The sequence below is a fragment of the Myotis lucifugus genome, unplaced genomic scaffold (assembly GCF_000147115.1).
Source record: "Myotis lucifugus unplaced genomic scaffold, Myoluc2.0 scaffold_681, whole genome shotgun sequence".
Taxonomy (NCBI): domain Eukaryota; kingdom Metazoa; phylum Chordata; class Mammalia; order Chiroptera; family Vespertilionidae; genus Myotis; species Myotis lucifugus.
In genome coordinates this window covers 187,539-211,816 of record NW_005871729.1, presented here as the reverse complement: position 1 = coordinate 211,816, position 24,278 = coordinate 187,539, and the positions used below count along the sequence as shown (strand labels likewise).

The window sequence follows — 24,278 nt, the reverse complement described above, 5'->3', positions numbered from 1 at the left end:
GGGCCACAGGCTGCATCGTTTAAGGTCCTGATGCAGTTCCCTCGCAGCCACCGTCCTGTGCTGGTCGGTGTCCTGTGTGCGTGGAAACTGGGGGCCCATTTGCCCACCAGTCAGCAAACGTGAAGGCCGGACGGTCAGGGCTTCTAAACTGGGGAGAGGGGAGCTGATGGTTTTGGGACTTGAAAGCTCATTGGTCTCCAGAGCCCAGGAAGACAGAGTGAGTGGCTGCTGCTAAGTGAGTCCCCTCCGCTGGAGAGATGTGGGCGATAAGATAAGCCTGGAGGCCAGGGATGGGGGAGGGGAGAGTGTGTGTTAACTGCTCCGACTGCAAACCACCCCCTGGCAGCCGGAGATAAGACACCTTGAGCCACTCAGAGGCTTGAAACAGGATGTAAACGCAGCCAATAAAACCATGTGAGATGGAGCCCTTTCCTCCCTCCAGGCCGGGCTCTGACAGCAGCAGTGTAATGTACGCGGCCATGGTCACCACCCCCGGGGTCAGAGCCCACAGCCATGGCCACCACCCCCGGGGTCAGAGCCCACAGCCATGGCCACCACTCCCGGGGTCAGAGCCCACAGCCATGGCCACCACCCTCGGGGTCAGAGCCCACAGCCATGGCCACCACTCCCGGGGTCAGAGCCCACAGCCATGGCCACCACCCCCGGGGTCAGAGCACACAGCCATGGCCACCACCATGGGAGGTGCAGAGCCCACAGCCACCACCGTGGGAGGTTACAGTTCAATTCCTGATCAGGGCACATGCCCGGGTCTTGGGCTGGATCCCCAGTTTGGGGTGTGCAGGAGGCAGCCGATCAGTGATTCTGTCTCAGCATTGATGTTTCTCTCTCTCTTTTCCTCTCTGAAGTCAATAAAAATACATTAAAAATAAATAAATAAACCGTATCAGCGCCTGGAGTTTGCAGTGGGACTCGGTGCGCTGTGCTGGTGCCCTGGGTGTGGGCTGACAGGGGCCAGGTGTGTACCTGTTCCTGCGAAACAGACGCGGATGGGGCGTGGCTCCCGCCAGCTTGTTCCCGCCTCGTCACCGCGGCCACAGTGCCGGCCTCTTGTACGTTGCTAGGTGGTGTCACCGTTGTCTTGGATGTAGGCAGTGTGCACAGGAGAGGGACAGGGAGGCATCCTGGGGTGTCGGAGGCCTGACTTTGTCGCTGGTTCGGGGATATTTGGCCACACGCTTCACCTCGGTGTGTCTCACAAAAAAATATATAACTTAATAAAACGATAATTCTGTGTGATATATATTAATCAGCAAACATTAGCCTCATAATGACTTCCCCTAATGAAGTTTTCATTAAGGCACGATGGTGCCTTTACCCTGTTTAGGTGGCAGATGACGGTGACAGATGAGAAACAGCACAAGTATTTCAAAAACTCCCTTTGCACACGTCATCCAGGTTCACGGTGAGAGTAAACCGGACCAAAAGGGAGAACTAGAAACCAAGGCAGATCTGGCCCCTGGGAAATCCACCACATGGATGGTAGCCTTGTTTCCTGGGTTGCCGTTGTCGACATCTGGTAAATGAAAGACTCGGTGACCGGGCCTGCCGGCGAGGGTGGTCTGCCCTGGAGCGCCCTGGAGGGGTTTTAAGGAACCGGTGCTGTCCTTTGCCGTTTATACAGACTCTTCCACACGCGACTCATTTAAAACCAGGACCCCTTACACCACTTGGTTATCTGGGATCCAACCTCGCTTTCCAGTGTCTGTTTACTCTGTGGGAGTGTGAGCATCGTCAGTGATTCTGCGGGAACTTAGACACTTGGGAGGAGCCGTGGGTGGGCGCCCTGTGGCTCCTGCAGATGCGTGAGGCCTGGGGTGGCCCAGCACCCCCGTGTTTCCCGCCACCGTGGATGTACCTCCCCCAGGAGACGCACGGGCACCGGGAGGAGTGGGCGCGAGGGGCCCAGCGTGGCGGGTGCCGGGGGTTGGCTCGGCGCTCACTAGCCGTGCGCCTGCGTGTTACACTCCCGCCCGCAGCCTGTGGGGGTCACGTCTGCGCCTTTGAAATGAACGAGGACTCCGGGTCCCCGACCTCAGGGCCCTGTCGGGTTCTGGACACACGAGCACGGGCATCGCGAGCACGGAGCACCCCTGCGCCGCACCCCGCGGACAACAGCTCTGCCCAGACGAGCACGCGGTATTTATCACTTTGCTGCACTGTGACCCACAGGGGTGCTAATTGGTCATTAATTAAATTTTAGCCTTTCAACACTTTTGTATCCTCCAGCGGCGTGGTCTGCGGTGAAGTCTGTGCGGTGCGGCCGTTGTGAGCGGCCGGGAGTTCACGGCGGAGCCGCTGCGTGGAGGTGACGGGGGCGCGGCGCAGGGCACCGGCTTCTTCGGGGTGGAGGATGGAGGGTCCAGTGACCGAGTCGCCGGCCGTGGCCGCAGCCTGTGCCGGGGCAGCGGTAAACGGAGTCTCATATGGCAAGCCGTTCGAGAGATTTCTCTCTGATTTAGTCTCCGCGCCTGGCGTGGGAACTTGCGTGGGAACTCGGTGGGCCGGGACAGCTCTTCAGAAACCACCTTCCGGGGGAAGGAGCCTCCTGAGCTCCCTCGTTGGCCAGTGAAACCATGTCCCAGTTCAGAAGCCCTCCCCGCTCCGGCTCCCCGGGCAGAGGCCAGTTTGAAATGACTGATGATGGACAGGGAGGCGCTGGGAAATTTGCTACGTGTTTTTCAGAAAGTGTGGCTTTCTTGAAGTTCAGCAGAGACATTGTACACATTAGTGCGAAAGGTTTTGAAGCAAAAGAGAATTTGCCTCAAGGGATGTCTGAGCGAGTCAGAGTGAGGTGTGGGCCGGGTGGGTGTGGCGGGGGGTGGGGGTCAGGCGGCCGCAGGGTTTTGAATGCAGGCCACCCTGTCATGGGGTTTAATTTCACTAATGAACTCATCAAAGCGTGCAGCGTGTGCGGCTGCGCAGGAATCGGCTGCTGGGCGTTGGTTTTCTAGGTGACTGTAAGGCAGTCGGCAACATTTGGGGGGCATTTTCGTGTGTCTGTGTTTAAACAAAAATGCCCCTTAAGTCCTTTAAAATTACTAGAATCTCAATATGCATAAAGCAACAACCAAACCGTAGTTAATTTTTTATCCCTCCGTGCTGTCGGCACACGTGTCAGTCGTAACCGGAGGGCGACTTAGGCTTTCCTCGTCGTCGTAACAACTCGCTGCTTTTCCTGTCGCCGCCGACCAGGAAGTCCCTTCGTACTGTCATGTTTGATTCTCATTCACTGGGGGGCAGGCTGGGATTCTTCCGATGTTACAGACAAGGCAGCGGGAGCTTAAGAACAGGAATTTCTAGAGCTCACGCTGCTATCAGACCGAAACACCCAGGACGTGGGGTGGAATAAATGTGGGCTGGGTGAACGAGTGAACAGAATGAGCGACGAGGAGCCACTTCACGGTCTTTGGGTGTGTGGACGCATTTACAGTACAAGATACGGAGTCAGTGAGCATGTCTTGGGGCTCACAGCAGTGGAGACGGGAAGGAAGCAGCCGGGCATTCACCCCGACGGTGCCTCTTGTGAAGGGAAGACGAGGAGGGCATTACTGAGGCCGCCCCGCCCGGGGAGCAGGCACCCAGGGGCTGTGCTCATCAGTGATGGTGCCGTTCAGGGAGCCCGAGGACAGGGGAGCAAATGCCCCCCCAGGACTGGAACCACTCTCCTCCCGTCTGGCTGCAGAAACACAATGTCTCCGTTTCCTGGAGGGAGACCGGACTGGTCTTTATGAGCAGTTTCAGGGCAGCTTTTTCCTCTGATTGGAGGGGTGGAGTCAGGGGGAACCGGTTAAGAATGCACTGTTTTCTGTTTAGTTTGGCCGCCGAAGATGGAATTCATTGAGCTCCGTCTGTTCAAAGGAACTGCAGGCAGCAGCGAGCCAAGTGTCTGCGGCTCCTCTGCACACGGGCCGGTGTCTGGAGGGGAGGCGGCCCCGGCCGCGAAGGGGGGCAGTGCGCGTGATAACTTCTTCCGAAGCGTGAAGGATCGTCGGGGAAAGGGAGGCTCTTTTCCAGGAGGGAGTGTTGGGAGGGAAAAACAAAACAAAGCCGACAGCCGTGAGCTGGGGTATCTGGAATTCGTCTTAAGACTTGGTAGGAAAACGTGCTCCCCGCTCCCACAGCTGCCGTCCTGTCCTGCATCGCCGACCACCCTTTCCTCATCACCCAACGGCGGCCGCATGGAGGTGCTCCTTCCAGAACCGTTCGGAATATCACACAGTTTAAACCAGGGGTGGGCAAACTTTTTGACTCGAGGGCCACAATGGGTTCTTAAACTGGACCGGAGGGCCGGAACAAAAGCATGGATGGAGTGTTTGTGTGAACTAATATAAATTCAAAGTAAACATCATTACATAAAAGGGTACGGTCTTTTTTTTTTTTTTAGTTTTATTCATTTCAAACGGGCCGGATCCGGCCCGCGGGCCGTAGTTTGCCCACAGCTGGTTTAAACGCATCGGTGAATTAGAACTAATTTTACAGCTTACATGTCCCTGGAATACCCAGTGAAGCTACAGGACAGAGGAGTGGATGGAGGGGGGGCTGTTAATTAAAGGAAGTGTTGGGCGGTGATTAAAAGTTGCCGCTTTTCTAAAAACTGTTGACATTTCTATTGAGAATGAGAGGAAGCGGCTGTGTCACCTGCACAGAGGTGCCCTTTAAAGCAGTGGTTCTCAACCTTCTGGCCCTTTAAATACAGTTCCTCGTGTTGTGACCCAACCATAAAATCATTTTCGTTGCTCCTTCATAACTGTCATGTTGCCACTGTTATGAATCGTCATGTAAATATCTGATATGCAGGATGGTCTTAGGCGCCATGTGATTGGTGAGCTGAGTGTAAGTGTGACGTGAGGTGGTTCCTGGATGGCCCTGAGGCCAAGCGACAAACACCCCTGTACCCGTGTCTGCGAAACCCTCTCTTCTAAACGGCGTTCCCTGTGAGGAGGCCCGACTTCCCCGCGCCCGGCCCCTGACCTGTCCCCCAGCATCCCAGTGTCCCCTCCGGTGGCTCCGTGGCTGGAGAAGGAAGCAGGGCTGCGGACTCTGTAATGTGGGCGTTCAGATCTGTCCCTCTCACTTGCCGTCGGAAATAAGGGATCTTGTTCAGCCGGTGGAGGGAATAATCTGGAAATTTGGGTTGGTCTTACGCGTGTCCTACGCTGAAGTTCATTTAGGAGGTGTGTTTTTTATCTTGATGAGAAACAGTGCAGTGGCCGTGTGGCTAGTCTTTCGAGGAGAGAAGGGGCGATTGCAAAACTGCATACTTGGCCTCTGAGTGACAGCAAAACCCTTGCTCCGAGGTGACCGGCCTGCGAAGACCCGAGCCCACATCCGACGTGTGACAGGTGGTGCGTGCAGCACTGCAGGGCTGTGGGTGCCATTGCTCTCTAGATGTCACCAGCTGTTTCTATCTGATACTGTTGACGGCTGCACATACAGCTGTGGATGCTTAAGGCGAACTTCTCGCTTTCCAGTGGGCAGGTTCTTTAGTGTGAGGTTCGAGTGGTGCTTTTAAGGGAAGAAAGTGGTCAAGTATGTTCATGCTACCCACATGGAGGCCAGCGTGTGGGAGGGTAAGTACACGCCACACACATGTTTACATAGGCAGCTTTCTCCCAGCAGTGCCCGGTGCCTAGAAACACCGCTGAGCTCTCACCCTGAGGGTGAGTAACAAGGTACCTCCTTCCTGTGCAGGTGAGGTACCGGGGCTGGGGGGTGGGGTGGGGCAGGCAGACGGAGGACTGGGCAGGTCGCGCTCTGAGTCAGTTGTGACGGGGTGGGGGTGGAGGGGCAAGGGATAAAATTCAAGACTTGACTTTTCCTTCTTATTCTGTGTCCTTGCATCTCTCATCCGGAAAAACTGGGGCCAGCCCTGCGGGCCTGTGCCGCTCTGCTCCCTGGACAAGCTCCATGTAACCCCGTCCCGTGAGGGAAGCCTTGGGGGTGCACTGGCGCCCACAGGAGGGGAGGCCCCAGGGCAGTGAGCGAGCGCTCCCCGGGGGCCTGAGCTCAGGTAGCGAAGGCCGGCGGCTGCTCCGGCCCAGCCTCAGAAGGACTGAAAGAAGCGAAGTTCCCATGACGTCCGGGATCCGGATAACTTCTTTCCCAGGTACCGCGATGCCATCACCTGTGACTTACGTCCTCCGTAGGGTGTTGGGTGCCCGCACTGCTGGGGTCCCGCTCTGCACGCCTGGCGGGCCCGGGCCCTGCCCGCACGACGCAGGCCTGGCACCAAGACGGGCCCAGTGGTCTGACTAAGTGCTGGCATCGCCCGGACCTTCCTGCCCGTCTGCTCTTCCTCTTCCTCCGATTTTCTCTCCTTCGGCCACTGGGATAAGACTTGAGCGCCGGCAATGGCCGGACCCCCAGCATTTCTCCTCGACGTGCCTGGCGGGAGGCTGCCATCATGTCCCTGGTCCCCATTTGCCGACAGAGCAGCCCTTTTGGGGGGTGCTTGTCTGTCCGCGTCCCGGTGGACCCAGGAGGAGCTGGTGGCGCCCTCACAGGGGGGCCCTGTGCTCTGGTGCCTCTGATTTTTCCGTGAAATGCTTTTCTCTAGCGCAGCGGTTCTCAGCCTTCCTAATGCCGGGACCCTTTAATATAGTTCCTCATGTTGTGGGGACCCCCAACCATAAAATTATTTCCGTTGCTACTTCATCACTGTAATGTTGCTGCTGTTATGAATCGTCATGTAAATATCTGATATGCAGGATGTATTTTCATTGTTACACATTGAACATAATTAAAGCATCGTGATTAATCACAAAAACAATATGTAATTATATATGTGTTTTCCGATGGTCTTAGGCGACCCCTGTGAAAGGGTCGTTCGACCCCCAAAGGGGTCGCGACCCACAGGTTGAGAACCGCTGCTCTAGCGTGACTTCCCTCTGCTGTGCATGAGCACTTGCCCTGCAAAGTCGACCGACCGGGTGTCCCTGGGCCGCTGAGTCTCCAGCTGTCCCTGCGGCAGACCCAGAGGAGGAGTCTGCTCTTCGCCCCTCTAGGCGGACGGACAAGAGGCCAGGGCCAGGACGGGGCCCTCCTCCGGGACCTGCAGTCCCCGGGCCGGGAGAGGCCGGGCTGGCCGCCTAACAAAGCCGCCTTCAGGCCGGGCAGCTCGCCTCCCCTCTGGCAGGAGCTCAGAGCCGGGGCAGCGGAGAGAAGGCCCCTTTATGCGGCTGCTGACTCACAGCCGCTCAGGCTGCTGGAGAGAAGGCGGCGGCCGCTTCCCAGCCGTCTCGGGTGCTGGCCACTTCCATCTCCGCGTTCACACACGTGTTTCCATGTGCGCCGTGACATGGCCGGGCTCGGCCAGCACGTCGCGGCCAGAAACATCTGCGCCGCCTGTGCACACACATTCGCATCTTGAAATAGGTGTGGGGGCCCGGAGCTGGTTTCCAGCGAAGGTTTTTAGGGTTTTTCATTCTTTTCCAGTTTGCATTCCGGCTGTCAGAGCCGTGGTTCTCTGGGGGTCGGCGAATGCGGAGGGGACTGATTCCAACATTAAAACGTGACGCGGACGCGCGAGTTACTTCCCCTCGCCACGCAGGGGCCTCGCGTGACACAGAAAGACGGCCTGTGGGCGGCACGTAGGAAGAGAGGGGGCCGTCACATGGGCTCGGGAGTGGGAGCCGGGAGACTCCCCGGAACTATGTCCATGTGAACAAAGACCCCGAAATGGTTGAAAGCGATAGTTGCCTCCGCACGTCTGCGTGCTGACTGCTGAGAAGCTACGGCCCTGGGCGGGCAGCCTTCGGTGACACGCAGGCCGCGGGAATGTTGGCACCGCCGCCTCCGGGACCGTCTTGGGAGGAGACCCAATACCCTTCGCAGGACCAGCCCCTGCGGGAGTGTCAGGGAGTCCCTGTGCATCCGGGGAGAATAGGTCCATTTATAGCACCAGAAAATGAGTTTTGTTTTTCGTACCATTTAGATTTTTCAGACAGAAACCAGCCTTTCACGACACCTTTATGTTTCTAAAAATAGCACCCCTGTTCGAACGCCTCACTTCTGCTCGGTCTACCCCGCCCCCAGCCTGAGCCTATGAATTCCGTCCGTGGAGTTTGTGTGTTTCGGTTACAAAGACACATCCTCTGTGAGGATCGCTCCCTTTTTTCCCCTTTAGACCAGCTCACGGGGACAGGAGGGAGGGAACGGAAGGTGTCCAGCTCCCGTAAATCCTGTCTCAGTAAACACTCGGTCCTGCCCCTCCGCTCACGGGACGTGTTGCTGAAATTTACCCGCCGACTCGAACAGTTACGTAACCGGGCTCCTCAGGCCGGGCCCGCAGACAGGAGCCTGAGGTAAGCGTGTGTCGGGTTCGCACGCGGCCTGGGAGGGGCTGTGGCTCTGCTGTTCTGTGCACATCTGTGTCATCACATGTCACGCCTGGGCACCACCTGCAGCTTCATGATGAGCCCACTCGCTAAGCTTCCAGGCTCCGGCGTTCCTTCCTGCCGCCTCGATGCAGGACCGTTCTGACTCACTGTCCCTTCGGCGGAAAGTATCTTAAATTAAAACAGCAAGATCAAAGCCTAAAAGACAAATAGGAGGTGTGGTAAATTTTTACCTCGGATGCTAAGCCGATTCAATAAATAGTATTTATTTTTTTTAAATTAAGGGACAAGTGAAAACTTGGCCTGGTTTTAGGGCTCCCAGCGTTAGTAACTGGGTTTTTGAAGGGAAAGCTAACATCAACATCGATGTTTGTTGATTTTTAGAAGTTTTTAACGTCGTATTTCTGTCTGTTGGGGGACGCGTCGAGTTCGCCCCAGGAGTTCTTTATGATTTAGGCACACGTGTCAGTCCCCCGCCCACCGTGATGGCCCCGCCCCGGGGGCTCTGGGCACACAGTGGGGCTGCAGGTCGCGAGGCTGAGACCGGGCCGGGGCTGTGCTGGGCGGGCAGGGCTCCAGGGACGGAGTGGGCCTGCTTCCTCGGCGAGAGGGCTGCCATCTGGCCATGATCGCGGGGTGGTGTTGTCACGGCTTCTCGGGCAGGAAAGGAATGATCCCCGTCTGTTTCCTGTGGATAAGCGAGCGGCTGACAATCTCGTGAAACCTCCTTACCTTACAGAAAGCAGACGGCCTTTGTTTACCTCGGGCCGCCGGCCTCCACTTGTGTGCTGATGACACAGCCTGCCCTGCTTGTGCCCGGGCGCTGGGAGAGTCTGAAAACTTAGCTTCCTGGGCCCCTCCAGTGGGACAGGACTAGCGTGCCCGCCTCCTGCTCCGATGGGGCCTCACGTTCCTCACGTTCTCCTGCAGCCACTGGCCCACCAGCTCACTGCACGGCCTCGCGTGCTGATTCAGGGAAACCGGGAACGAGACGCTTTTATAGTTTCCTCGGGGCTGGAATCGACGATTGTTTTGAAAAGCAAAACAGCGGTTTCACAGCCTGTGTGAGGAGGTCTTGCTTCCGCGTGGGTGTTAAGAAGGGAAGAGGAGGGAGGGTGCGCTGGTTAAGGACGGAGTAACACCCCCCCTCCCGCCCCCGTAGGAGGAGCGGCTACTTTCTGGGTAACTTGCTCAGTCCATCTGCCTCTCAGCCTTGTTTGTCTGCTCTTGGCTGCTCATAAATCCTTCAGCATTTACCATAATCGTTTATCACTTTTCCTGTTTCCAGTTTTTCACAAGTCGCTTTGTCTCCGCTCACCTCAAAGCGCGGGTCCTGTTTGGCTAAGGAAGTCCCCGCTGCCGCGCGTCTGCGGGAGGAAGAGATGGTGGGCCACCTCTTGAACTTTCCAAACAAACAGCTCGGCTCCGGCCTCGGGAAGCTCATTTCTCCTTGATCCCGGCTGATCCCCGATACGAGCGCGGGGCACCCTCCTGGCACGTCCCGGCCCCGTTCTGGCCGGCGGTGCCGGCCTCGGTGATTGAAGGCGCCCCGGTTGTCTTTTATGACCCGCGCCGTAATTATTATTGTGTTTTCCATCTTCTTCCGTGTGCTTACTTTTTAATATTTTCCTGCGGAAAGCAATAAGGCCCGTCTCCATAAGAACCCCATAAAAGATTTTGGTCTTCAGAATTTCCTTTTGATATAAAAACAAGCAGAATGCAGAGGGACTTTTTTTTTATTAAATATTAGACATCTGGGCTGACGGCATTAATTTAAAGTCGCTCCCGTAATATCTCCTCTTCACCTGCTTCTTCAGATGCTCACCTAATATGCAAATCACTTTCGAATGAAGACAGAAGAAACATTAAATATATTAAAACCTGCATTTTAATAAAATTGTCAATGTGTAATATATACCTTGCTTCTAAGGAAGGGTGATCAGAGGTAATGAAATGGTAATTTGGACAGAGAACTATTTAATATCTTCTTATATTTTAGACCCAGGAAAGAGTGAGTGTGGAATAAAGGCTCTGGGCTCGGGACGGGACTGGTTCCGCTCAGGTATTCTCCCCGATTCTTCTGAGAGGTTCTAGGCGGTTCTAGGTGGTCCACCTCTGTGGACATGTTGAAAGGGCACAAAAACCCCAGCCGGTGTGGCTCAGTGGATAGAGCGCCGGCTTGCGGACCGAAGGGTCCTGGGTTCGATTCAGGTCAAGGACATGGACCTCGGCTGCAGGCTCCTCCCCGGCCCGGGCCCTGGTCAGGGCACGTGCAGGAGGCCACCCATCGATGTGTCTCTCTCACATCAACGTTTCTCTCCATCTCTCCCTCTCTCTTCCACTCTCTCTAAAATCAATGGGAAAACACCCTCAGGGAGGATGGTGCAAAACCAAAAAGAGAGAGAGAGAGGTGGGGGGCAGCGTGGCCCGCCCCTGAGTGCCCACGTGTAACCCGGCCGCCCCGCTTGTCGTTGCAGATGGCGTGGACGTGGAAGATGACCCCACCTGCTCGTGGCCGGCCTCCTCGCCCTCCAGCAAGGACCAGACCTCCCCGAGCCACGGCGAAGGCTGCGACTTCGGAGAGGAGGAGGGGGGCCCCGGCCTGCCCTACCCCTGCCAGTTCTGCGACAAGTCCTTCAGCCGCCTCAGCTACCTGAAGCACCACGAGCAGAGCCACAGCGACAAGCTGCCCTTCAAGTGCACCTACTGCAGCCGCCTCTTCAAGCACAAGCGCAGCCGGGACCGCCACATCAAGCTGCACACGGGCGACAAGAAGTACCACTGCAGCGAGTGCGACGCCGCCTTCTCCCGCAGCGACCACCTCAAGATCCACCTGAAGACGCACACGTCCAACAAGCCCTACAAGTGCGCCATCTGCCGCCGCGGCTTCCTGTCCTCCAGCTCCCTGCACGGCCACATGCAGGTGCACGAGCGCGGCAAGGAGGGCGCGCCGCCCGGCTCCCGGCTGGACGACTGGAAGCTGAAGGACACGCAGAAGTGCAGCCAGTGCGAGGAGGGCTTCGACTTCCCGGAGGACCTGCAGAAGCACATCGCCGAGTGCCACCCCGAGTGCTCGCCCAGCGAGGACCGCGCCGCCCTGCAGTGCGGCTACTGCCACGAGCTCTTCGTGGAGGAGGCCTCGCTGCTGGGCCACGTGGAGCAGGCGCACGGCGGCGAGAAGAAGAACGCGTGCAGCCTGTGCTCCGAGAGCTTCCTGACGGTGGAGGAGCTGTACAGCCACGTGGACAGCCACCAGCAGCCCGAGTCCTGCAACCACAGCAACAGCCCGTCCCTCGTCACCGTGGGCTACACCTCCGTGTCCAGCACCACGCCCGACTCCAACCTGTCGGTGGACAGCTCCACGATGGTGGAGGCCGCCCCGCCCCTGCCCAAGAGCCGCGGGCGGAAGCGGGCCGCCCCGCAGGCCGCCGACGTGGCCGGGGCCTCGGGCAAGCAGGCCAAGGTGACCTACAGCTGCGTGTACTGCAGCAAGCAGCTCTTCTCCAGCCTGGCCGTCCTGCAGATCCACCTCAAGACGATGCACCTGGACAAGCCGGAGCAGGCCCACATCTGCCAGTACTGCCTGGAGGTGCTGCCCTCGCTCTACAACCTGAACGAGCACCTGAAGCAGGTGCACGACGCTCAGGACCCCGGGCTGCTCGTGTCGGCCATGCCCGCCATCGTCTACCAGTGCAACTTCTGCTCCGAGGTCGTCAACGACCTCAACACGCTCCAGGAGCACATCCGCTGCTCGCACGGCTTCGCCAACCCCGTGGCGAAGGACAGCAACGCGTTCTTCTGCCCCCACTGCTACATGGGCTTCCTCACGGACTCTTCCCTCGAGGAGCACATCCGGCAGGTCCACTGCGACCTCAGCGGCTCCCGGTTCGGGTCCCCGGTGCTCGGGACGCCCAAAGACCCCGTGGTGGAAGTCTACTCCTGCTCCTATTGTACAAACTCCCCCATCTTCAACAGCGTCCTCAAGCTGAACAAACACATCAAAGAGAACCACAAAAACATTCCCTTGGCCCTGAATTACATCCACAACGGGAAGAAGTCCCGGGCCCTGAGCCCCCTGTCCCCCGTGGCCCTGGAGCAGACCTCCCTGAAGATGATGCAGGCGGTGGGGGGCGCGCCCGCGCGGCCGGCCGGGGAGTACGTCTGCAACCAGTGCGGTGCTAAGTACACGTCCCTGGACGGCTTCCAGACGCACCTGAAGACGCACCTGGACACGGTGCTGCCGAAGCTGACCTGCCCCCAGTGCAGCAAGGAGTTCCCCAACCAGGAGTCGCTGCTGAAGCACGTCACCATCCACTTCATGATCACCTCGACCTACTACATCTGCGAGAGCTGCGACAAGCAGTTCACGTCGGTGGACGACCTGCAGAAGCACCTGCTGGACATGCACACCTTCGTCTTCTTCCGCTGCACGCTGTGCCAGGAGGTCTTCGACTCCAAGGTGTCCATCCAGCTGCACCTGGCGGTGAAGCACAGCAACGAGAAGAAGGTGTACCGCTGCACCTCCTGCAACTGGGACTTCCGCAGCGAGGCCGACCTGCAGCTGCACGTGCGCCACAACCACCTGGAGAACCAGGGCAAGGCGCACAAGTGCATCTTCTGCGGCGAGGCCTTCGGCACCGAGGTGGAGCTGCAGTGCCACATCACCACACACAGCAAGAAGTACAACTGCCGCTTCTGCAGCAAGGCCTTCCACGCCATCATCCTGCTGGAGAAGCACCTGCGGGAGAAGCACTGCGTCTTCGAGGCCAAGACGCCCAACGGCGGGGCCAACGGTGCGTCCGAGCAGGTGCAGAAGGAGGAGGTGGAGCTGCAGACGCTGCTGACCAACAGCCAGGAGTCCCACAACAGCCACGACGGCAGCGAGGAGGACGTGGACGCCTCGGAGCCCATGTACGGCTGCGACATCTGCGGCGCGGCCTACACCATGGAGACGCTGCTGCAGAACCACCAGCTGCGGGACCACAACATCCGGCCCGGCGAGAGCGCCATCGTCAAGAAGAAGGCGGAGCTCATCAAGGGCAACTACAAGTGCAACGTGTGCTCGCGCACCTTCTTCTCCGAGAACGGGCTCCGCGAGCACATGCAGACGCACCTGGGCCCCGTCAAGCACTACATGTGCCCCATCTGCGGCGAGCGCTTCCCCTCGCTGCTCACGCTCACGGAGCACAAGGTCACGCACAGCAAGAGCCTCGACACGGGCAACTGCCGCATCTGCAAGCTGCCGCTGCAGAGCGAGGAGGAGTTCCTGGAGCACTGCCAGATGCACCCCGACCTGCGCAACTCGCTCACGGGCTTCCGCTGCGTGGTCTGCATGCAGACGGTCACCTCCACGCTCGAGCTCAAGATCCACGGCACCTTCCACATGCAGAAGACCGGCAGCGCGGCCGCGGTCCAGGCCGCGGGGCGCGGCCCGCACGTCCCCAAACTGTACAAGTGCGCCTCCTGCCTCAAGGAGTTCCGCTCCAAGCAGGACCTGGTGAAGCTGGACATCAACGGGCTGCCCTACGGGCTGTGCGCGGGCTGCGTGAACCTCAGCAAGAGCGGCAGCCCGGGCCTCACCGTCCCGCCCGGCGCCGCCAGGCCGGGCTTGGGCCAGAACGAAGGCCTGGGCGCCCTCGAGGGGAAAGGCAAGGCCGGGGGGCCGAAGACGCGCTGCTCCAGCTGCAACGTCAAGTTCGAGTCTGAGAGCGAGCTTCAGAGCCACGTGCAGGCCGTGCACCGCGAGCTGCTGCCCGACGGCGGCACGCAGCTGAAGACGCCGCAGGTCTCGCCCATGCCCCGGATCAGCCCCTCCCAGGCGGACGAGGTAACCCCTAATCATGCTGTTTCACTCCCCCAGGCCCGCCCCGCTGTGCCTGGGACTGTCCTGTGCAGGAGAGGCTGAGGTCGAAAGGCTGTGGCTTTCTGTGTGTTGTTTCCCCGCATGGCCATTCGCCAGCAACTACTTGGTTCTGGAGACGCAGCCTTTTGACTTGAGTGGTGCAGCTTAGGGCTGGCTCCTGTCTCCTGGGGGACTGTCTTCCCTGGGGATGAAGGGCATCGCTCTGCCAGCCCCCCATCCCCACCAGGACCTGGAGTCCCCGCGGCTCCCCCCGCGTTCAGGTCCCGGCTGACTGAGTCTGTGGTGGGGAGATAGATGATGGCTGAGAGTGATGTGCTACGAGCCCGCCTGCTGGCCTGCAGTTGATGGAGACGATAGACAGACAGACAGACAGACATAGATATGTGGGTAACACACTGGGGCGGGGTGGCTTTTCCATGACACGCTGTCAACGCTCACTGTTTTCCTTGTCTTTTCCGCGTAAGAAGGAAAGTAGTTATTTCACAAGAGGCTGTTTAAAACCCACCCACATTTATTACGCACGTGGGCCCAACCTTCCTACAGGACTGCGCCCGCCTCTCCCTCTCCCTCTGGGGTTGGGCTTCACAGCTGACGGGCGGTTCCTCAGGTGGACAGTGGTCCCCGCTCTCTGCTGCCCTGAAGGAAGCAAGTCGGTGCCCGTGGGTGGTTAGAAGTCAGGCCCCTGCGGCGGAGCTGGCTCCCTGCCATGATTCCCTGTGCTTGGCCGCCTGGCTCCGGGGAGCTCCGCCCACTCCCCACGGTCTCTCTGGGGAGATGCTTCCCCAGTGACACCCCAGGGCAGTGGTCAGCGAACCACGGCTTGCGAGCCACATGCGGCTCTTTGGCCCCTTGAGTGTGGCTCTAACACAAAATACCACGTGCGGGCGCGCACATACAGTGCGATAGGAACTTCGTGGCCCGTGCGCAGAAGTCGGTATTTTGTGGAAGAGCCATACTCAAGGGGCCAAAGAGCCGCATGTGGCTCGCGAGCTGCGGTTTGCTGAGCTGCAGTTTGCCAACCACTGCCCCAGGGAGACCGTCTTCATTCAGTGGGAGGTCCTGCCTTTCCCTGACCTGTCTCTGCACTCACACCTCCTGCAGGCCCGCACCCCCCTGCAGACAGCACCAGTCCCCTGGAGGGGGCACTGAGGAGGCCGGCCAGCCCCTCCCTGGGACAGGTGGCACCTGGAGGGCAGGCGCCACCCAAACCTCCAAGCAGCTTTCCCTCCTCTCCAGAGAAAGTAAATCTGCAGCTTTTCCTCATTTAAATAAACGAATCCCCGTCACCCCATGGGGAGCGCCCAGCAGGGAGAGCGTGGTGTCCGGAGGGTCAGACAGTGTCTTTTGAAATAAGTATCAGCATTTACAATCATAGGAGTTATTTTTTTTCAAAATTTATTTCAAAATTTTTTAAACCTATGGACATGTTAAAGCAGGGGCGGGGAGCCTTGCCTCTGCCAAGGGCCATGGGGATGTGTGTGACATCATTCGCGGGCCATGCGAAGTCATCAGCTTAAAATTAGCCGGCTACAGGCGGTCAGACATCTAACTCCCCATAAGGCCTTGGCAGGGCCAGACCAAAGGGCTCCTCAGGCCTCACGGGCCCGCGGGCCGACGTTCCCCACCCCCGAGTTAAGGAATAGCACAGGGTAACACACAGTGTGTGCCTGTGTGTACATCTGTGTCACAGATTTACCAGCTGTGAACATTTTGTCCAATTCCTCTCTCCCTTTATAATTTTTTTATTAATTTGAGCCACATGTAAGTAAATTGCAGATATCATGATACCGCCTCAGGATAAAGGGATTTTCCTATTTAACCGTAACATCATTAGTGAAGGCAATTAACGAAATCAGCTAAAGAAATTAAGTAAATCCATACTATCATCTATGAGAAGTTCACATTCAAATTACCCCAATTACCCCCAAATGTTTTATTTTTGAAATGCTTTTGAACAAGAATTCTTAGAAAACATTTATGCAGAGGATGACTCTTCTCTTAGAAAATATTTCTATGCTGATCGTGTAGAGGAGTTTTTATACTCATGTTTAATTTAAATCGTGCATAACGTTGAATTAATATGAATCTGTGTGTGTGTGTGTGTCTGTGTGCATGAGAGAGAGATTGGGAATGTGAGGCACGTGTGCATTTAACATGAAGCATAACGGAGATCTTGTTTCTAGTAAATTGTTTGTGAAAAGGCACCTGCCTGTTTTTTCTTTTCTGCTTATGGTTTATGTTTTCTGATGTTTCCAAATCGCTGTATATTTCAGTACCACGTGAGGTGGGATGTTTTAAAAATCGGGGCGGACACATGTACCGTCTTTAGCACATTTAGTTTGGTGGGAGTTGAGAGGTGGGCTGAGTCTCTAATTACACCTCCGTCTCCATGATGATGCTAGAGCTGACCTACCTCCTGCACTTGCCTAGGACATGATGTGCAATCTGCTTACAGTGGTTCTTAGTTTTAATTCTTACATGAGTGTTTTTACAGTACGAGCCGCTGAGGGCTTACCATCACGCGTTATGTGGGGGCGCCTCTTACGCAGCCTGATGCCTGAGAGCTGGTAGCAGTGCCTTCATCAGCCAACTGTTAGGGCTCAGCTGCCCCCGTTCCCTTCGCGCCCCAAACGTTCCCTCATGGCTCCACATGTGCATCGCTGTCACCACTTTCCTCTACGACAGTGGTCGGCAAACCGTGGCTCTCAAGCCACATGCGGCTCTTTGGCCCCTTGAGTGTGGCTCTTCCACAAAATACCGGCTCTTCCACAAAATACGACTTCTGCACATGGGTCACGAAGTTTCAATCGCACTGTACGTGCGCGCCCGCACATGGTATTTTGTGGAAGAGCCACACTCAAGGGGCCAAAGAGCCGCATGTGGCTCGCGAGCCGCGGTTTGCCGACCAAGGCTCTATGAGACTCTGTCATAGCTTCCTCCCTGTACTCTCTGCAGCTAGAAATGGGCCGTAGAACCTATTAGACTTGACACAGAACGTTACCCAAACACGAGTGAAGTTTTACAGAAAGAAGCCTAAAGGAACCTGTCGGCGAGAAAAGACACGGCCTCCTGTTAACCCAGCCCCCTCGCTGCCAGCCGAGGCGGGCGCCTGTGACTTGGCGTGTGAGGAGCGAGTGAGGTCCCCGGGGCCGGGGAAAGGAAGTCAGTGCGTTAAGCCTTCGCCGAGAGACAGGGTGCCCTGGGGACACGTTTCATCACAGAACGACGGTGACATCTGTGCCTGGGTCCCCGCCTCCTTCCCTCCTTCCCTGGGTCCCCGACTGCGACGCCCCAGGTGGGAGCTGAAGGACGCGGCCGTGTAGGTGCTACTTCACCTCTCGCCGGGGATCCAGGCTTCAGAGGAGAGAGACCCCGGGAGACCAGGAAACCCGGTGCATGGACACCGTCAGCCTCCAGCGGTTTGAGACACACAGTGTGGCCGCGGCCGGCTGTCCTCACTTGTCGGAGCGCCGTCCCGGGCGGGTGCCGTGGAGCTGGCCTGGCCGTGGCTCCCGCGGCCTTTCCCACACGCGGAGCCGAGGCGCGTGCCGGGCCCTGGGGCGCTGGCACATGCGTGTTCTTCCTGAGTGTTAGTTACAGGGTCACTTTCCTGTTTTCACCCCATTTTGACTCAGATGTTTCAAGTCTGAGGCTCTGTCATCCATGTAAGCATGTGCCGGTCGCTTGTTCTGTCCCACTTCCCGCCACGGCCACGGCCGCCTTCTTCCCCAGAGAAGCCGCACGCGCTCCTGCCAGGGTCGCCAGTGGTCGCCTGGCTCTGTCCCGGCCATCGCTGCAGCACGGGGCACGTGGCCAGTTCTTCCCCGCATGCCCTCTCTGACGCCAGGGCACTCCCTCTCTGACATCGGGGCACCCCCTCTCTGATGTCACGGTACCCCTCTCTGACATCACAGTGCCCCTCTCTGACGCCGGGGCACCCCCTCTCAGGTCGGGGCACCCCCTCTCTGACGTCATGGCTCCCGCCTGCTTTCCTCCCGCTTCTGCCTGCAGAGGTTCCTCCGGCGTGTTCCGGAAATGCAAGGATTCTTGAGGCTCATCCTCAGCCCCTCCCCGTCTCTGTCCCCCAGCAGCCTCCCTCCCATCTGCACGACTGTCCCTGACTCTGTCCTGACAGCTCCAAGCTCCTGCCTCGGCCTCGCCCCCGGTCCCGGTTCCCGGCACAGGCACAGCCAGGCGGTTCCATTTGCGGCTCAGATGTCGGGAGGGCAGTGGACACAGATCCAGCTTTTGATTCTCTCTCCTGAAGCCCTTTTCCCGACTCCCATCCTGTTAGTAAAGGAACCACTTCTACCCGTTACTCAAGCGAAACACCTGGGAGCACTCCTGACCGCCCCCTTCATCCCCCACATCTGATCCGTCTGTGAGAGCCATTGATCCGCCTCCCGCAAGTCCCCCCTCGATCTCTCCATCTCAGAGCCTTCCCTGTGGCCTGGCTGCGCAGTGGCCTCTTCCTGGGTCCCCGCCTCCTTCCCTCTGCTTCCAGCCCCTTCCGCGTGCTGCGGGGGCAGAAGCTTGGGGACGTGTGCGCTGCATCCGTCACTTGAGGTTCTTCAGTAGCTTCCCCTTTCACTCAAAATCCCACCTCCAGCCGTTGACGAGGCCACACGTGTGGCAGCAGCTGGCTGCCTTCACTTATCCAGAGTGCCTGTCCTGTGCGCTGTGCCCGGCCTACCAGCTCGGCGTCCCAGCCCCCCAACCTCCTAGCCCCCCAGCCGCCCAGCTTCCCGGCCCCCCAGCCCCCAGCCTCGGCCTCCTGAGCGGAGATGCTTCCCGCCTTCACACTGCTGCTCCCTCACCTGCTCTTCCACGCCAGCCTCTCGGGACCTCTGCCTCTTTCTCGTCTGTCAGGTGGGCCTCCCTGAGCGTTTTGTCTACGTTCGTCTCTGCTTTAGGGATTTTATTTTTAGTCCTCACCTGAGGATATGCTTTTATTGACTTTGGAGAGAGAGGAAGGGATAAAGAGAGAGAAACGTCAATCGGTTGCTTCCCACAGGCACCCGGACTGGGGATCGAACCCGCAACCTCCTGGTGTACAGGACGATGCTCCAACCAACTGAGTCCCCGGCCGGCTCCTCTTCAGGATTAAAAAAAATGGTCATTATTTACTTTCTTATTTATTTCCTTCTCCTTTCTCACCTCTGAACACCCAGCGTCTGATCATGAGGACTCGGTAAATATCTGTTGGATCCATGAACGTGACAAAGATAGTGTATGAAGGTGCATCTAGTTCTAGTACAGTGATGGTGAACCTATGACACGTGTGTCAGAGGTGACACGCGAACTCATATTTTTGGTTGATTTTGCTTTGTTAAATGGCATTTAAATATACAAAATAAATATCAAAAATATAAGTCTTTGTTTTACTATGGTTGCAAAGATCAAAAAATTTCTATATGTGACACGGCCCCAGAGTTAAGTTAGGGTTTTTCAAAATGCTGACACGCCGAGCTCAAAAGGTTCGCCATCACTGTAGTAGCTAATGCATAGAGATGTGGATAACTTCACCAAAGGAGTTAGATGCTTTAACGTTAGGGTTGACCTGAAGATACTAAAATAAGCTGCGAGTCTGGACGTTTCCAACAATTAACCCACCATCGTCAATAAGACTCTCCTAAGCGTCTGAACGTCAGTATTCGCTCTTCCTCGGAACAAGGACATGTCCATGGTGCCGATTCAGGACCCACTCAAGTTCCAGAGTTCTGCTTTGTTTTGTTTAATAAAAATTTTCGTATGCAGTTGAAACAAACACTCAGGTTTTTATATTTCAAATTGCTGACCCTAAGCTTTGCTGAGTCCAAAGAACAAAAGTAAATGAGTTAAGTTCCCTCTAAATAAACAGTATTTTAAAATTAAGTAGAAACTTGACATGACCAAATAAGTTAGTAATCTTAAGATGCTCTTGCAATCGACGGAATTGCCTGGCCACGTTCAGTCTGCTCTCAGATTTATTGTTGTTGTGTTCACTGCTCGCTTGGCATCGACAGCATCCTGGCACAGGGAGCTAATGGGCCTGGAGTGGATGTCAGGGTGTGGGACCCGGAGGCGGCTGCCTCCTATCCACTCTCCGTCCCTGTCTCCGTGCTGGCCTCGCGTGATCCTGGCCTCGTTATTCCATTTCCCTGCCGCCGCTACGCCTAGATTCTCTCATATCCCAGCTCTAGATTTTGTGTGTGTGTGGATGCTTTTAATCAGGTTGTAGTGTCATTTTAGAGCCTGTAGAATCCAAAGGTAGGAATGTTTTTGTACACAAACACGCACCTTGAATTGCCCAAAGAGTCTGGACTCATCCATGCAGCGGCAGAATTCTGTTCAAGCACTTTACGTTTTAGCTCAGATGGTGCGGAGGTGACGGTGAACACATACACATCCAGATGATGTCGAATAATGAAAGAAAATGGGAAGCTACCTTCTGGAATTCTTAACACTGTATTGTTCCACTCACCGTGTGGTGTGGATGTGGGTTTCTTTTAGGTGTGTTTTGTATTCCTAGAAAATCAGCCTCAATACGAGAACCTTGCTAAAGGCTTTTAAAAAGCTTAAATAGCTTGTTCCCTTATTTATACTTCCTTCGCCACCTTTCACATTTTCACCTTTTAAAGGCACACATTTCTAAAGATGCTATTCTTACTGTCTTTCTCTTGCCCTCATTTCCTATCACCTAGTTATTAACCCATACAGCCGACGAAAATGTCAAATTCCAACTTTCAACTCCCCATTCCATGGTACCAGCTGGGCATCCTGCTAGCCCTTTGAGCAAAACAGATCGTAATTTTTCCCTCCAGTTTTTTGTCCTGTCCCAGCTTCCTCCTAGTCCTGCTTGTCTGAGACTTCGTTTCTACCTCCTGATCTTCTCCTCCTCACCTTTTGGGTCAGTCACTGTCCAGGCAACTGCTCTTCTATTCATAGCTGCCACCTCCCCTCTCCACACCGAGCCCTGACATCATAAACTAACTGCTTTCCTTCACTCTCTTCCTGCCCTAAAGCCAGTAAACACAATAGAAGATTCTCTATGAGCAGGTAACATGCTCTGCGATTCACATCATAGAGGCTGAGTGGCGGGCGGAATAGAAATCCCCACGTCCAGGCAGAATAGTCGCCGTGTAAAGCTTCATCCGGCAATGCACTTACGTTACAGCTGCTGACCTCATAGATGCATGTCATCCTCACACTGAAAAGTTTAGGTTCACACAAATCGCATTTTGAGACCATAACACAAATACATTATAAATGAAAAAATATACCTTTAAAAAAACAATAAATTCCAAAATTAAAGCCACACATAGTACAAGGAGAGAATAAAAATAGATATTAAAAATACTTAGAACTAAAGGGTAACTACATTTCAAAACCTGTGAGCTAGGGGTCAAGCAGTAATTAGAGGGGGAGTTACTAGAACATAAAAAGACATCTTAGAAATTTTTAAAAAGGCTTCATTTTGATGAGCTAAACATTCAATTGAAGACACGAGGGCCAGAGCAGCAAAACACACGCATGAAAAAAGAAGGGAAGAAAGTGATAAAACTCAGAGCAAAGAGTCATGACATAGAAAACAGCAAGGAGGCCAACCAAGTAAAAAGTTAGTTTAACAAAATTTGCAAGCTTCTGGCGAGATTCATCAAGTAACAAAAAGCCCACCAGAAATAAATAATACTAAAACTCAAAGGAGGTTAAAAGACAGTGAGAGAAGCATAGCACATCCCAGAGTGACTGTGGCAAAAAAGAATGCAGACTTTCTCTATTTTTGTGAGAACGAAGAGCAAATGGAGCTCACGGTGGGAGTACGACTTTGTGCAACTGCTTTAAAAGCTGTTGGGCAGTCTGTGCTGTAGGCGAGGGCTAGCCTGTGGCCCACCCAGTGTTCTCCTAGGCCACACGCTCAGCACAGTGTACGAACAAGAATATTCATGGTGGCTTTTGCATATCAGCTTCAAGCCTAGAGTCAGTGAAAACACTTGTAAAAGTAGAATGAGCAACTACGTTCATGTCATGGTACTAACTTACTCGATTTAGGCAGTGGGATACCACGCAGAAACGAGGAATAAACAGCTGCTATATCACAACAAGGACGACTTGTATCCATAATGTTGAAGCAAAGAAACCAGGCACACACGACCCCTGACTCCATGCACATAGAGGTCAAGTACAGGCAAACCTGATCTCCAGTGTTCAGTCAGAATCGCCCCCTCTGGGAGGGTTTGCTGAAAAAGAGCATTTTTCTGGGTCCCATGTCTCCGTTTACGCGGCGGTTACACCGGGACATACACATGTGAAACTTCGTCACACTTCAGATGATAGCAGATTACTACGTGTATGGTATTTCTCTATTAAGATTTTACAAAAAAGTACTGAAAAAGCACAAGATACAAAGGGTAAGAATATTATGAATAATTTTATACGAATAGCTGGATAGTTTGTATTGTGTGGAAACAGTGTTAGGAGAGTCTGTTACCAAAGCTGACTCAAGAAGAAAAATTGGTGGAATGATTCCATAAACCTAAGAGAGTGTAATAAATGCTGAAAGCCATCCCACAATGAAAATACCAGAGCGTACGCATAATTCCAAAGCGGTGCCAGGAAATACAGAGCGTGAACACTCCAGTTCATTTAATGAGTCCAGTATAATCCCGATATCAAAACCAGACAAGGATAGTAAAAGAAACATTTAGTCAGTTTGACTCATGATTTTACATTTTAAAATTTTAAGCAAAATATTAACACATGTAAATTCACTATGTTAAGCCCTGGCTGGTTTGGCTCAGTGGATAGAGCGTCAGCCTGCGGACTGAAGGGTCCTGAGTTCTATTCCGGTCAGGGAACATGTCCGGGTTGCGGGCTCAATCCTCAGTCTGGGGCGTGCAGAAGGCAGCCGATCAATGATTCTCTCTCATCATTGATGTTTCTATTTCACTTTCCTTCTCCCTTCCTCTCTGAAATCGATAAAAACACATTAAAAATATATATATATATATATTAAAAAAATTCACTATGTTAAAAAAAGATGTCAGCCCTAGCCAGTTTGGCTCACTGGATAGAGCGTCGGCCTGGGGACTGAAGGGTCCCAGGTTCGATTCCGGTCAAGGGCGTGTACCTTGGTTGCAGGCACATCCCCAGTAGGGAGTGTGCAGGAGGCAGCTGATTGATGCTTCTCTCTCATCGATGTTTCTAACTCTCTATCCCTCTCCCTTCCTCTCTGTAAAAAATCAATAAAATACATTTTAAAAAAAGACGTCATACTCTGATTAAAATGGTTTTAAATGTAGATTATAAAAATGTAGATTAATTTGTGTCCCATTCATTTATTCACTCAGTAGTTACCGAGTTCCAACCCCATGAGAGGCATTGGACATAGGTGGGCACTGGACCCACAATGGCAAACACACAGATACTATTCCATGTTTCTCTTGGCAAAGAACCAACCTTCACAATCAAATGTGCCGTCCAGCAGCGAGTCAGTTACACGCGTTACTAGTGAGATGGTGAGGCCCGCGGCAGTAGGAACGGGACTGCTGGAGCGTGTGGTGGGAGAGTCGACCAGCAATCCCGGAGTGCCTTCACAGGAAGCACGGAGTTGGCACCGGCTTCTGAAGACCTTCCACAACGCGCAGGCTCGTCCTGCACAGATTCCGTGTGAAACGCGGGCTTTATATTGTCGCCCTTCTCTCAGCACGTCCCCCCTCGCCTGTGCTTGGAGCGGGTTCTCGGGGCGCAGAGCCCTGCCGGGGAGGCCCCACAGTCTCAGGCTCTATTTTCTGTGGAAACTGCTTGCTCTGTCAGACATTATGAAGAATGACCCTGTGGAGTATCTTCAGGTCAATATATCCATCTTTGGGGAGAATCTGAGCTGGGACTAGAAGGTCTCAGCTGACTGTGATGTAGGACGTAGGCATGTCTGGTGGCGGCAATCTGGTCCCCCCAATAAGTGTTTCCGAAAACTCTTACTCTTGGGTACACTGTGAGAAGCCCAATCCACTCGATTCTGTGTGGTTCATAGAGGCCTTCGGCGTGTGCTGGGGCGTGTGCTGGGCTGGGGCGTGTGC

General features: G+C 55.0%; 1 protein-coding gene across 1 annotated transcript in view; it reads left to right on the top strand.

Moving 5' to 3' along the window:
• ZNF521 (zinc finger protein 521) overlaps window positions 1–24,278 on the top strand; it is a 248,126-nt gene that overhangs the window by 83,402 nt on the left and 140,446 nt on the right. The window contains exon 2 of the mRNA XM_006105409.3: window positions 10,835–14,184. Within this exon, the coding sequence (XP_006105471.2) occupies window positions 11,275–14,184 (2,910 nt within the window). The 5' untranslated portion in view covers window positions 10,835–11,274. The remainder of the gene's footprint in view (window positions 1–10,834; window positions 14,185–24,278) is intronic.